General features: G+C 46.6%; 1 protein-coding gene across 2 annotated transcripts in view; it reads right to left on the reverse strand.

The window, feature by feature from the left end:
• The window catches only part of CACHD1 (cache domain containing 1), a 238,354-nt gene extending 223,401 nt beyond the window's left edge, over positions 1 to 14,953 (reverse strand). For both annotated transcript variants that reach the window (XM_079777692.1, XM_079777691.1), the window contains exon 1: positions 14,094 to 14,953. In XM_079777692.1, the coding sequence (XP_079633818.1) occupies positions 14,094 to 14,339 (246 nt within the window). In that variant the 5' untranslated portion in view covers positions 14,340 to 14,953. The remainder of the gene's footprint in view (positions 1 to 14,093) is intronic.
• Between the last annotated feature and the right edge of the window lie 241 nt (positions 14,954 to 15,194).

A 15,194-nucleotide genomic window follows, 5' to 3' on the forward strand; every position in this document is an offset into this window, starting at 1 on the left:
AATGTGGTGATACCACTCCATGAAGAATAAATACCTTTATTACTCTCTCCACCTCCATTTCTGTCTCCCCCACCTCCACCTCCATTTCCACCCACACCCCATACGACCAGGGTACCCAATAGCCAGAGGGATATTTCTAAAGCAAAAGTCAATCACATCGCTCTTATGCCTAAAATCTTCCAACGGCTTCCCATTTCAGCCAGAATGAAATCCAAACTATGGTCTCCACAGGGATCCTGTTCTCTCTCATCTTCCTCCACTCCCACCCTCCCTCAGTGCCTTCTTTCAGCCCCTCACACACACCTCATCCTCCTCTCAGGCCCCGTGCATCCTACCCCTCCCCCCAGCTCCTGGAGAGCGACTTCAACACCATTCAGGCCTCAGCTCAGCTCAAACAGCCGTCGCCCTCAGGGAGGCCTCCTTTGAAAACCGAATTAACCTACCTTTATCTCCCTCAAAGAACTAAGCCAACGTTATCTTTAATTTTTGCATATTTAAATATCTACACCCCGCCCCCCGCCCCTTCTAGAAAGAAGGCCCCTCAAAGGCAGGGACTCTGTTCTGTTATCTCTGTACCCTCCTCTGAGGAGTTCAATCAGTGGTTACTAACAGATTGATTGCCTGAGTGACTTAATCTAAGAATCCACAGGCCACTTAAACCAAAACTTTTAAACAATGCTTTGTTTTGAGCTGAAAACAAGAACTGCAAAGTCCACGATGTCCTTTGAAAGATTTGTATCTGTCCTGGATTACACTTTATTCTTTCTAATCCTGGGCATCATTATTCTTTAAGTAATAAAAGCAACTTCCTTGTGAGAATAATGTCACCTCAATAAACGGAAAAGAAAACAGAAATGTTACAAAACTGAATAGTGGTAATCATTGTACAAATCTACAAACGTAATAAAATCAGTAAATTGTTTTAAAAAAATCAACAGTAAGAAAAGAACCCAGTTTTAAAATGGGCAAAGGTGTTGGCATTTCACCAAAAAACAGCTCTAAAGATTAATGGCAAACAGGCACCTGAGCCGAAACCGGTTTGGCTCAGTGGATAGAGCGTCGGCCTGCGGACTGAAGGGTCCCGGGTTCGATTCCGGTCAGGGGCATGTACCTTGGTTGCGGGCACATCCCCGGTAGGGGTTGTGCAAGAGGCAGCTGATCGATGTTTCTCTATCATCGATGTTTCTAACTTTCTATCCCTCTCTCTTCCTCTCTGTAAAAAATCAATAAAAATATATTTAAAAAAAAAACAGGCACCTGAAAAAAATGCTTGGCACCATTATTCATTAGCACATGTTTATTAAAACCACCATGAGATACCACTTCATACATTGTACACTGGGTGACATTAAAATGACTGACCCAATCAAGTCCTGGCGAGGATATGGAGCCACCAGGACTCATTGCAGGAGGGAATACAAAATGATATAGCCCCTTTGGAAAACAGACTGGCAGTCCCTTACAAAGTTTAACATACTGTTACCATATGACACCGTAATCCCAGCCCTAGAGATGGGAAAACATATGTTCCAACAAAAACTTGTACATGAATAAACATATAGGAATGTTTATAGATTTATAACCTCAAAAAATTCCAAATGTTTTCAACTGGTGAATGGATAAACAAACTGTGGTACACCCACACCATGGAATTCTACTCAGCAACAGAAAGAAATGAACTGTTGATATACATACACAATATAGCTGAATCTCAAATGCACGGTGCTAAATTTAAAGAAGCCAGACTCAAAATGCATACCATAATGCATCCATTTATATAACAATCTGGCAAAGGTCAAATTACAGAGACGGAGTTCCAGGTGAGGGGGTCGGAGGACTGACTACAAAGAGAATTTGGGGGCCTGATGAAACTGTTATGTACCTTGACTGTGATAGTTACATGACTGCATATTCACTAAAACTCATGGAACTTCACACCAAAGGGTCCATTTCCAAACTCATTAGGATGGCTATTGTATATATATATATATATTTTAAAAAAGCAAATGTTGGCAAGAATGTAAAGAAATTATTCTTGCCCACTGCTGATGAGAATATAAAATGGTATAACCACTTTGGAAAACAGTATGACTGTCCGTCAAAAAATTACACATAGAATTATCACATGATATTGCAATTTAGCAATTCTACTTCTGGGTATGAACCCAAAAGAACTGAATGCAGGGACTCAAATATTTGCACTACCCATGTTTATAGTAGCATTATTTACAGCAGCCAAAGGATGGAAGCAACCCAAGTGGCCAAACTATGGTGTATATATATACAATGGAATATCATAGCCTAATTTTAAGGAAAAGAAGTAACAGAGCTGACATTTTTAAAGGCTCTCCCTGGTACTCTAATAATCCTTGTTTCCTTTATAACACTACTCAAAATCTGTAATTTATATTTACATGATTATTTCTTTAATGTCGATTTCCTCTAGTAGGTGGTATACTCCATCAGAGTAGGGATACCATGTCTCTCTCTTTTTTTTAACCTTGAACTCAAATCCAAGATAGTACCTGGCATATAGTATGTGCTCGATAAATATTTGTTAAGCAAATTAGCCAATGAATTTAACCTTTAGGGCAAAGTAGCTCTAAGCACATAATTTGCAAGTACACACACATTTTTGCATTTTTTTATATTCCTAAATGTCCTCAATATACGTTCCCCCCACTTTCTCTAACATGAAGAAATTACACATCAGAAGCACCTAATATTTGGAGTCCTAATGTGCTTGATACACTGCTAGACACTTTCAGTCATCAGAAACATTTAAATCTTTAGTAGCAAGCAATGGCTCAAGACAATTCACTCTAAGACTAAAGTAATGATATTAATACATGAAACATAGTAAACGTTTGCTATAATAACTATTAGAAAGTTACAAAGTCTACTCTTAAAAGACGGGCACACAATTTCTGTAGTCCAGACATTTCTGAGCCTTCACCATATGCCAGGGACAGTGCTAGCCATACCAGGACTACAGATGAATACGTCTGGGCTCTTTCTTGCGGGAGCTCATGCCCTAATAACTCTCATCTGTACAAAGCTTTACTGTTTACAACTCTTGCTCACATTTATTATCTAGGCCTCCTTGCCGGTCACCCTGAATTTATGCTATCTCTAGGGATCTGGACCCATAACCAATGAAATTGGTTCACAGCACAATCTATTCCCTTCCAAGACTACCACGGGGCAAATATCCCTGTTTCACAGAGGATCCAATCAACTCTGGATCCAACAACCAAGACTGTCAAACACCTCCGTTCTCCCAGCTTTCTCCCAATCTGCCCCGGGCAGCAACAACCCAGTGCCAGTTTCCCAGGGAGAGAGCCGAAGCAGCAGCAAAAAGCCAAAACCTGGCTCTCCTGGCTTGGCCAAGGGCAGCTCTCACTCAGAGGACACTACCCAAGACACACTCAGCACCCACACTTCAGCACCTCCTGCCTCTGGGCGGCCAGGAGAGACACTGGCCTTGGAGAAAGCCAATCAGTAAACATGGATGGAATTAGGCCAGGAGAGACACTGGCCTTGGAGAAAGCCAATCAGTAAACATGGATGGAATTAGGACAAATGAGTCCAATATCCCGGAGGGGGGGCCAAAAATGTTCCCTGAGGTTTCATCTGAGTTAGCAAATGATTGAGGATGGACAAAAAAACCCAACAGGTCTTTCTACATCTCTCATTTCCCAGAGATAAATGTGATGACCACGTAAAACTTAAATGAATATTTACAGAACACACATAGTCCACCAAGAAGGCCATAAAAGTATCCTTAAACCATTTATAAATATTGTAACACATATCAGGGAGGTGATATATTTCAAAATTTCTTCTTCCGATATCTTTTTGTGGTTATACACAGCACAGTAATTCTCAAGGTTACATGGCTTCCCTGTGATTTCTTTTCCATGTAGGAACCCCTCTTTATTTTCAAGTGACATGGAAACATGAAGACTATTTTAAACTGATTATTATTTTATACACGGCGTCAGAGCAGACTGATGGATCTGTACTTCAGTGTATTTATGGATCATTAATTTCTAGCCCTTCCTCCTTTGAATTAAATTTAAAAAAAAAAGAAAGTTGGCCATCATATACTAGTCTAGGTTTGTCTTGTTTCCTTAACATACGCCTTATCAGCTCTGCCACAGCCGAAGTGATTCCAAATTGCTTCATGACACACTTGGATTTTTCCCCCCTAATAATTCCTGCTTCCTGCCCATGACTGGCAGGCTTCTTCCACGCGGCAGTAACGTGGGACAGCTAATTATCTACCAATCCACCTTGCTATTCCGCACTTGGCAACTTTTATCTGCACAGGACAGCTGCACTCTCCCCGTTTGAAGTAAAATGTCAGTCTCTGCTAATGCAACAAGACTTACATCACTAATGATGGCTCCGCACTTTGAAGAAACAACTCAAAGCCTAATTAAAAATTCAGATTCATTCTCACTGGCTCACCGATTTCCACTGCCCTTCCCACCAGGGCCTCGGAGTAGCTTTTAAAATACTCCATGCAAAAATAACATTTAAGAAAATATCCAAGGAAATCCAGAAAAAAAGTGCTGCAGTCTTGGTCTTTGACAGAGTCTGTAAAATAACTGTTACGGTTGGAACAGAACCAATAGGTTATCACATATAACAGATAAGAATTTACTCTACTGGCTTCTACCCTACAATTACAATAAGCACAGTACTTCCAGGGGAACTATGGACCCAGCTACCTTTCAGTCGATCCACTCTGGTATTTAGGTGGTGGAGCTTTCTACCTGTAATTAACTCAGAAGTTGTTTCACCACCTAAATCTCTACTAGAGGAAACTTCTTCTGAACTCAGAACAAAGAGGACAAGGTAAGAGTCATTCCCGTGACATGATGACATTCTGTTTCATTATGGAGTCAAATAAACAACCCTTAACACTACTGCAATTTCTGAAGGAGAAGGGGGAGGAGGAAAAGGAAGTGGAAGAGGAGGAGAAGGAAGAAAAAGAACAAATTTACTTCTTACTCCTAGTGACTATGAAGAGAGATGCAGGTCCTGAAATTCAATTCCAAAATAGAACTATGCCTGAAAATTACAGGTGAAATTTCCTTCTGTAGCTTTTACACACACACACACGCACGCACGCACGCACGCACGCACACACACGCGCGCGCGTTCCTCGCCTAAGTTTTTGTTTATTTTTTTATTCTTTACCTTTTTAATAAAAAATTAATTTTGGTGGTACAGGTTCAGAATTATAAATAGCTATTGACCATTTATATTTGCTCTTTTAAAAAATATGTAAAAACAATGCAATAAGTCCCCGATTTTTTGTGTTTCAACAGTGGCTCACTGACTTCTAGGTATTTAAATAACAACTTAACTTTGGGGAAAAAACCCAGTCAGCTGACAAATTAGACTATCAGCTTTAAGTTCTCAGCCATAAAATAACTAAGCCAAACTTTTTATTTTCCCAAGAGAGGAATGCAAGTTTGCTTCCATTTTAAGGGAATCTTGTCTTGGAAAAATGGAGCTCCCAAAAGATAGTATAGTATTGTTTTTGTTTTGTTAAATATGTTTTTATTGATTTCAGAGAGGAAGGGAGAGGAAGAGAAATAGAAACATCAATGGTGAGAAGGAATCATTGATGAGCTGCCTCCTGCACGCCCCCTAATAGGGATCAAGCCTGCAACCCAGGCATGTGCTCTGACTCAGTGCCCAGTGATCTCCTGGTTCATAGTTCAATGCTCAACCAATGAACACACCAGCCAGACAGAATAGCACAGTATTGTGAAACGGCTCAAGAAGCAAGAGTCCTAAAACTAACACTTGAGTTCTAAGTCTACCACTTACTACTGGTGTGATCTCAGAGAGCCACTTTCCCACAGGGCCTGTTTCTCATCTGTAAATGAGGGAGGGAGGGAGATTTGAATTTCTTTCTGGTCCTTCCGGGTTCCCATGCCACCCAGTGATCTGTGGGCCTGGGAGGTCAAGGAGACAAGGCATGCCAAGGACAGGCCTGCTGAGCCTGGATTCGTACAGCCCGTCAGGGAGACCACAAGACCACAGTGGGAAGCAGACCAGCCAGTCTGCGAGCCAACCAGAGCAGGAAGTCCACAAAGGCCCTCCTTGAACTGAACTTAGGGAGGCAGAGCCTCCATACGGTGCAGGCTCTGCCCGCTGGTGGCTGAATCCTAAATCGCTGCATCTGAGTTATAGGGACCAGGCTTTCTCCAGATTTCCAGAGCACATCTCCAAATACAAGAGACTCAACAGCTAGCTCCCAACTCAAACACTGGTGAGCTACTGCCAGCCATGGGCATGCAAAGAATGAGAAATAGGGTACTGGCCACATTGTTTGAGCCCTAATCTACATAAGGCAGTAGGTTCCTTTCTTATTCAAGTCAATATAAATGGGGTGTTCTGTTACCTGCCATATTAAGTCTCAACTGACAGGTAAGACCCAAGGATCTCAGGATGTGTGACTCCTGTCTACTTCTCTGCCCTGTTCGCACCCATTCTTCCCTGCAGCTCTTTAACCTCCAAACCTTAACGCCACCTTTCCATCCTTTGAAGGTGCCATTACCAAGGAGACTTCTGGGAACTCCCTTCTTTGACTAACCAACTCCTATTCATTCCACTTTTTTCCAGGAGTACTCCCAGAATCCCTCCCCATTCCACCAAAAAGTTAACATACTTCCTCTAAGCATCCTCCTCTCTCATAACCTTCGTTGTGTCGGAAATGAACCTGGCACCAAGTAAACATCCAACAGCTATTCCTTTAAGTAATTATGGTGACGGGCAGCTCACCTCCCGAAGCAATCCAAGTGAGAACTCTTCTACCAGAATGTCTTCCTTTCAATCACACAGAAACTTGCTTCCCCATAACCTTTACACACCAGCACCGATGTCACCTCCTGGAACCCAGGGAATCATTCTAATCCAGTCACTGTAAACCGGTGGCCTCCGGCCTGCAGACATGTTGGGTTTGGCTCACACACTGTTTATTGTTTGTTTGCTTTTTAAAATCTGAATTAGTAGCCAATATTTTCAGAATCAAGAGATTCTGTCTAAAAACCAGATATCCAGCTTCTCATGAAAAAACACACACAAAAAACAGAGTCATGTGGCAACAGTGGACCCACAATGCCAATGGCAGTAATTGCAGGAGCTGAGCAGCACCTGCTTCCCTGGCACGTGCCCTCCAGTTTACAACAGCAAACACCCATCTTTACTGGCCTACACCTGGCCCACGTCACTCATTTGTCCAACTGACCCCGTGTTGATGTTGGATTCAGTGACTCTGGCTGTCATCTAGATCCCATATTTTAGAATTTCTTTCTATACTGTCTTGACCTGTACAAATTGGCTTAGCCTCCCTGATAAGGTTCTTTTCTCTCAGAGGAGAGGTGGATGTCCTATATGTCTCCTGCCCTCTTCCAGGCCCCAATTCTGCAAAATGAGGGGCCCAGTGAATATGTGGTAACAGGCTGCTTATTAGACAAATATGTATCTAGCCCAGCTTTCCCTTGTCAACCCGCCCCTCTCTCCCACCTACAGCTCACCTTGCCTTGTCCCTTTTTCTCTCCTTCCTCCTCGGGAGGGGGAGGGAACAGGAGTAAGAAGCCATGGTTCACACTGCACGGCACTAAGAAAACATGGAACCTCGCAGCCTGTGGGGAAGCCCAGCCTGAAAACGAGGGCCAGATGGCATGTGTGAGGGAGAAAAAAAGGATCCCAGGGGAGCTCCCCGAAAGAAGGTTGGGCATTACATCTGGAAGGCTGAAGAGGTTGCCGGGCAAATAATACTAGCTGTCTATCAAGGGCTAGAAATATCATCACAAAAAATCTGTAAGGATACACCCTCCAAAATGTTTGTATTTATTTGTGGACTGCAAATTCTTCATGCTGGTGTACCAATATTATGTGTATTATAAAACATTTAGAAATATATAAGTTAAAGAAGGACGCAATAAAAGATTTTATGGATGAAATGATTAATCGGGGGAAGGAAAAGACTAGGTGGAGGCAGAGATGAAACCAACCTGACCACAAGTTAATAACTGTTGAAGCTGGAGAAGATACAGGGGAATTTTAATGCTCTTCTCTTTACTTTGGTGTATTGTTTTTCAAATCTTTGACGTACAGAACTTTAAAAGTAAATAAATAACTATGAATAACAGGCCTAATATTTTCTTCACAAACCCCAAGGGGTAGTTCTGCATCCCTGAGGTCTGTGCGCCACACTTTGCTAACCCCTGGGACAGAGGATTGACCACATTGAAATATGCAGGTGCCAATGACTCGATTTCAGTTTCATCCAGGCCTGGGGGGGCGACATGTTTGTTGCCTTCCAGGTTCTGCACCCTGGCACTATACAGACTGTCCCACATGAATGTCTGTTTACGGACGGTTCCCATGTGAGACCTTGTGCTAGACACTTTTTAAATATATTTCTCTCCATTCACCAAGTGAAGCATGAAGACACTGCTAAAGTTCAGGGCAATTTAGTAATGTGCTGGAAATTACACAGTTAAAAATAAACTGACTCAAAACTGTTGTCCCTGAATGTCAACTGCAATTGAAAAATAAGAATTTACTTTTAAACTGTTGCCCCTTCAATATTTTGGATTTCAACACGTTTTTACACCGGGTCCAAACAGATGCAAAGTAAACCCCACTGCACATAATCCCCAAAATTCCAGAGTTCTGCAAGGTTCCTGTCTGTTCATCCACTTAAGCTTAAGGAAGGAACTCCTTAAGCAGCAACCAGAAATAGCACCAAGTTATAAAGTGTGAAGCCATCTCCTTCCCCTCCCCCACACCCCTCCAGACTCAAGTATGATTGGCACGAAAAGCGTAAGCACGGGCAAGGATGCCAGCTATAAGACAGGTGTTAGTGGAGAGGAAGGGAAGGAAGTCCTGAGCACAACTGGGATACTCCATCAGAAGTCATTCAACATGCTTTTTCTTGGGCTCATGCTTATCAAGTTCAAATCAGTCATCCATCAATCGTCAACTTCCTTCCACTCCAAATATTCAATTTCAGAAGAGAGCAAGTCAGCAGGTTGTCCACTAAGGCTTATACTGTACACAAGGCCTAGACAGAATCAAACCATATTATTTGCAAATACAGGTGATTTCTCACCCCTAAAACATTCTATATTGCCTAAGCAGACATTCAAAGCATCCAAAACATGACGTTCCTGTATAATGGACATTTTAGGAAAAATACAAACCTTACCTAAACATCACTGCGTATCAGCATGCAGTTACAGGAAAGGCACCAAGACGTTTATGTCCAGTAACCGCAGAAGCTCCAGGGGTGATGCCCAAAGAAACAAGACAAGGGGTCACATGAAGACACAGCCACCCCCTATTCAGGCATTTAAAGATATGCCAACTACCTTGTCCAGTGCCATCCAAGGGAATTAGAAGTGTCTGATGAACTACTGATTTGGATACCATTCGTGTTTGAAGCTGCTGCTGCTTTCAGGATTGGCCTGTGTATGCAGACAGTTCACTGAAAGACCGAGAGAGGACAAGCCACCTTCTGTGACCTCACCAGATGGGCTTGGGCATCCCTCTTCTGTACTCCCATAATGCCCTGCTCCTCTCTCCTCCATGGCACTAAACCACTGCATTCTAAAACCTCTCTGCCTCTCACTAACCTCCGATATCATAACACCTGCTTTTGTCTGTCTCCATCACCAGCTGAAAGCTAAGGGCACGGATCAGGCCTTATTCACCTTACTTGCCCAGCTTAGTCTAACCCCAGGCCCCCCTCGTAGAGCAGAAGCCCCCTCCTCCAAAGTTTGCTGAACATTTGTTGCAAAAATGAACGATGCACTTATGCAATGCTGTCCAACTGCATACAGAGGAGGCCGCCCTTTCACTTTCAGCTGCAGCCACTATTTACAGTGCTCTATATTTTCAGCAAACACCACACCCCAGTTGAGCCCTTCAGTTTCTGAAATCACATCTGTCCCGGCTGCCGCTCTTTCTGCAATTGGAGTGGAAGCTCTAGTTTGTGCTTCTGGTTATTTCTTCTGCCTCTACTGGAAGGACCTCCCACCACCCCCTTCCAGGCCACATACAGCAGCTGTCTGACCAACCTGCTGGTGTGCCTGCCAAGTTCACAGTGACTATGCCCAGCCCAGCAGAGCTGTGTTAGAGCTAACATCAAGGCGGGCACACTGGCTGTGTGCCAGGCCCTCGCTGTTAGGAAGCCTGTATTGTCATATAATGTTAAATGGGCCTTATAAGTGCCTGGTGAAATGGCTCCCGGAGCCAGACATGCCTTCTAACAAGCAGCCATTGTTGCTTAACTGTTTTACCTGTGCATGCTATCTTACCTCCTCCTCCAGATTATAAATGTACGGGGCTGTGCTGGAATACCTCCTTGTAAATCTGCTAAACGCCTAGCATAGTGCTCTGTGCACAGTAAGCTTTCAATGAACAGTTCTCCATTTAAGAACAACCACACCCATCAACATTTCCCAGCCCCAGCCTCACACGAACAGGTGCCTCCACATGCACTCTTCCCATTAGGTCCACAGAGCAAATCTCTGGGGAGAAACACCATTCCCAAATTTGCACGTGAAGGTCATCCCACTTGCAAGGCGCGACGCTGGAACCCAATGTAGGGTTCTTTCCCCTCCACGATGCTGCTTGATAAAAACTTGTTGCATGAGTGAATAAGCAGAAGCAAGTCTCCCTGGACACAGCCATTCTCTGCTCCCCAGATCACAACGAAGATGGTTTCACTCAACCAGACCCCTGAGGAAACGATGATTAGGTTTTTTGACTTTTACCCATGATGTATGATGCCTGCTGCCAGGGGGTCAGTGCTCAGTGACAGCTTTCCCAGGGAACTGGCAAAATTAGTTGGTGCCAATCATTTCAAGGCTTTAAAAATTTTTCTCCATTACTAAAAAGGAACAACAACAAAACAAGAGCAGGCAGCCTCCAGGAAAGAAACCTTTCCAAGAAAATCTTGAAGATGGACCGCTTTTCAAACTGTCTTCTCTATCAGCAAGCAAAAGAACTTGTCATGGGAAACTACAGCGCTGAAAGAAGGCCTGGTTTTTGTTTTTGTAAAATTACCCCTTGCAACCTCCTGTGAGCAGTGTATGTGCTGCCTTTCGAAATGTGCAGCAGGCCTCGCTTCAGGACTTACTTTGCCATTTCTCAAAACTAAAAAAGAAAAAAAAAATGTCTTTGGAGAATTTCGGCCCCAACAGGAGCAATTTAAAAGTCTGAATGCAGGCTTTTTACATATATACTGACTTTGACGTTTCTCATCAAATAAGATGCTGTCCAGAAAGGTCTGCACTGAGCTGGAAATGCCAAGGTCAAATGAAAGGAGTCAATCCCTTCTTCAAAGGGAGGGCTTTTTTTTTTTTTTTTTTTTTTCCTGCAAAGAGACACAAGCTTTCCCCAGCCTCCTCACATGGAAGTCTGCCCAGCTCACCTTACTGTCCACATGAGGCCTCCTACCTCGGAACAACAGATTAGCTCTGCAGCTATAAAATTCAGCATTCCACAGGGAGGACTATATAACCTGCACTTTAGGTCACTAACCCCACAAAATTTCAGTCCCACTGAACAAATTCCAGAGGATTACAGAGGGAAATGTGAGGCTCACAATCTTTGTTCTATGGGTCAGAAACCTAACTAACCTGCCTTCGATTTTATTTTACAAGTACCCTCCCCACCCCCCACCCCAAAAAAAGCTGGCAAAATTAAAAAGAGACTCCCCAATTTTCCCAGATGGAGGCAAGTGGCAGATCCATGTACAGCTCAAGAGGAGGAATTTAAATATTAAATACAGTATGTGCTTCTCCTTTCAAAAAAGGAGAGAAGCCACTTCACATTTTGCCAGACAAAACCCTGTCCCCAGGAGGCCAGTTTCCACAATGAGGTTGCAAAGGTGTTAGAAAGAGGCCAGTTGGGAGGAGATAAAGGGCCATTTGGGCACAAACCCCCCACTGATCAGGGCTTTTTTCTAAAGTGTCTCCTTTTCAACAGAGAAGCCTTTTAAAACTACATTTGCTTTGGATCCCTACCTAAATGACAATGTGTTAGGATCCGATTTCACCTTTTGTCAAGGATCGGGTGAGAAACAGTAAAACTGCTGTCAGCATCTTAGAGAAAGCAAGTCCTTAGCTTATATGGGGAAGGGGGTAAAAAAAAAAAAAATCCTAGGGTTCCCTTGTCCAGCCCCAGTTACGGGCTGAAGGTGACAAATGCCTACTAATCTTACAAGCACAGTCCAACACAGCAACATATGAAGTGTCCTTTATTAAAAAAGATGCCTCCATGCAAAAAAAAAAAAAAAAGCAATTGTTTGTGCTCTAAATGGAAACATTCACCAGTGTTCTTCCTAACATTTTAGTTGTTTCCTCTAACAGCCGCTTCACTCCTAAGAACTCTGTCAACAATCATCAGAGATCACAAAATGCCTATGGAAGAAAATTATAACTAGACCTGAACCTGAAAGTTCTGCACAGAAAAGGACAGTTCAGTGGGGTAACTTAAAAGCTTGTCTATTACTATGCAAATGAAGAACCAGGCTCTATTGCACTTCAGGGCTGCTGTCTGCAAAGATACACTGTACAGAATTCTCCTTCAAGCAAACCAACCACTCTTCAACCTCACCTAACTGTTAAACAATAATAATAGTAATTCTAATTGTCGTTCACTGTAGTGTAAAAGGTCTGCAGAACTTGCTTTGGGAAAACTGCATCATCCTGGGAGGAGACTTGGGAGGTCGCAGGGAAGAGGGGTTAAAAAAAAAGCGGGGGGGGGGGGGGGGGGGGCGTCAGAAACCTGAATCCTACCAAAGCGACACAAAACCCCGCCTGAGTGACTCAAAACACCTCTCGCTCCTGGTGGGAGGTGGACTGGTGGTCACCGGAAAATCGGATCCTGAAACCTACTCCAAGAACACATTCCTGGAAACTTCGTTCTTTCGAAGACCACGTTCATCACCCTTGTTGTTGTTAGATGACATAAGAGGTTGTTTTCCTGAAGAACGTTATAGCAAAGGTTTCAGACTCCTAATGCCATCTCAACCTCGCCCAATCTAGAGGGCCTTACCGGCCCAGGCGTTAGGTTAAAACCACGGCGGGACACAATCTCCCGGCGGTTGCCGTGCAGCAATGTTTACTCCCGCTGTGTGGTTGGTTATTAGCAACACCGTCAGGATTCCTTGATAGACCCCCTCATTCTTTTGGGAGCCCCCTTCCCCTCCCGGGGAGGAACAGCACGGTAAACAAACCGGAAAAATAGGAACCTCACTCACTGCGTTCCCACTCCCCACCCCCAAGAGGCAGGTACAAAACAAAACAAAAATCGTACGGCGGACAGCACGCAACGGACAATAGCAGTAACAACAAAAGTCTCCCCCACAGGACAAGAGTGTCGGGAATCCACCAGGAATCTGCCAAGCCAAACCCTCCCCCCAGTGCCCCCGGGCAGGGACGGGGAGCTCGGAGTCCGCTCAGAGCCTCTCTCCGCAGGGACCCAGGTGGGCCGAGAGCAGCTGCGGGTGCCTCCCCTGCTGGTGCCTTCCCCCGCGGCGCCCCCCGTGAATGCGCGCGGTAGGGGTGGACACCAGGAGGTGGTCAAGGGGTAGGCTGGGGGCCTCGGAAAATCATCCGAGCCAGGCGGGGCCGTCTGCCCCGGGAAGGGTACACAAAGAGGGAAGGGAAGTTTGCAGAGGCGACGGGGTAAAAACAAGACCGAGGAGGAGAACCGTGCACATTAGGGAAGGAGGTGCGAGGGAATCGGAGAACCCTTGCGGAGATAAAAGAGCTGGGTGGGAGGGAAAGTGGGTCCCGTGCAAAGGGCAAGGGCTTCTGCAGAGGAAAAAGGGAGGAGGAGTACCTGAGTGCAAGGAAGAGTGGGTGTGCATGTGGGCGTGGGGGGACCCTGTGCAGAGGACAGAGGTATCCGGTGGAAGGGGGAGGGGGGCTGTGCGTGCCAGAGAGGTCGGTGCACGGCCAAGGGGGACCTGCACTGGGGAAGGGGCTCTGCGCAGGAGAGGCAGAATGCCTGGCAAGTTTGGGGGCGCAATCGCGGGGGGGGGGCCTTACCTGCATGGTGACGACCCCCAGCTCCTCTGCCGCTAGCCTCCGCATCTGGCTCGCCAGCACTTGCGCCTCGTCCAGGATGGAGAAGTCGGCGTGGGCCACCGCGCCCAGCAGCCAGCACGCGACCCCGCAGAACAGCCAGAGGGACGGCCGCGGCGCTCCCGCCCCGGCCCGGCCGGGCAAGCCCCGGCAGCCGCGGGCCAGGGCGGCCGCCCCCGCCGGCTCCTCTTCCTCCGGCTCGCGGGCCATGCTGCCTCCCCCCACTCCCCGCCAACGGGCTCCGGGCGCCGGGAAGCGGGGAGAGAGCCACGGGAGGTGCGCCCAGGGCCCGCTCGGCGCACCCCGCAAAACTTTCTTCCCCGGGTCCAGACGCCTCTGCGCGCGCCGCGGCGGCTTCCAAACTTAGGGGGCGCCCGGCTACAGCGCGGGAGCGCGGGCGGCCACCATCAGCAGCTCCGGCGGCGGGCGGGAGAGGAAGCGGCCCCCGAGCGGTCCCCGGGACACCCGCGCGGCCCCGCGACGCTGTGGCGTCGGGAAGAACGGCGGCGCCTGACCCCGGGGGCGCGGGCCGTGCAGCCGCGGGGCTGACAGTCGGGGCGCAAGCCGGGAGCCGCCGAGCTTTCGCTTCCCGGAGTCCGGGCGCAGGGAGGCGGCAGCGGCGAGGGCGGCCGGCAGCACCCAGCGGAGGCGGAGCGGCAATCGGGCTGCTGGGCCAGGGCAGCCACCGAGCGAGAGGGGAGAGGGGGAGGTTTGAAGAAAAAGAAAAAGAAGACGAGAAAGAAAGAAAGCGGTGGGGGAAAGGGAGGTGTCTGGTGCCACCACGCTGCGCTCCGGCTCCGCGCACTTCCCGGCTCCGCCGCCACCGAGACTGCGGTGATTTATGGAAGGAGCAAGAGAGGCGGGGAAATTCCCCCAGTCGCCCCTCCTCTCTTTCCCTCACTCCCGCCCCAGAACTGGCCCCCGGAGACGCCAGAGGCAGGAGAAAAGGCTCTCTTCCCGGGTACCAGCCCTGCCAGGGCTGGGTCACTTGGACCCTCCGGTTGCCGGGCACTGCGACCCACCCCAACTCTCCCCGCCTCTGCCAACGCCAGGGACTCCAGGATC

The sequence above is a fragment of the Cnephaeus nilssonii genome, assembly GCF_951640355.1.
Source record: "Cnephaeus nilssonii genome assembly, chromosome: 7".
In the NCBI taxonomy this organism is placed as follows: Eukaryota; Metazoa; Chordata; class Mammalia; order Chiroptera; family Vespertilionidae; genus Cnephaeus; species Cnephaeus nilssonii.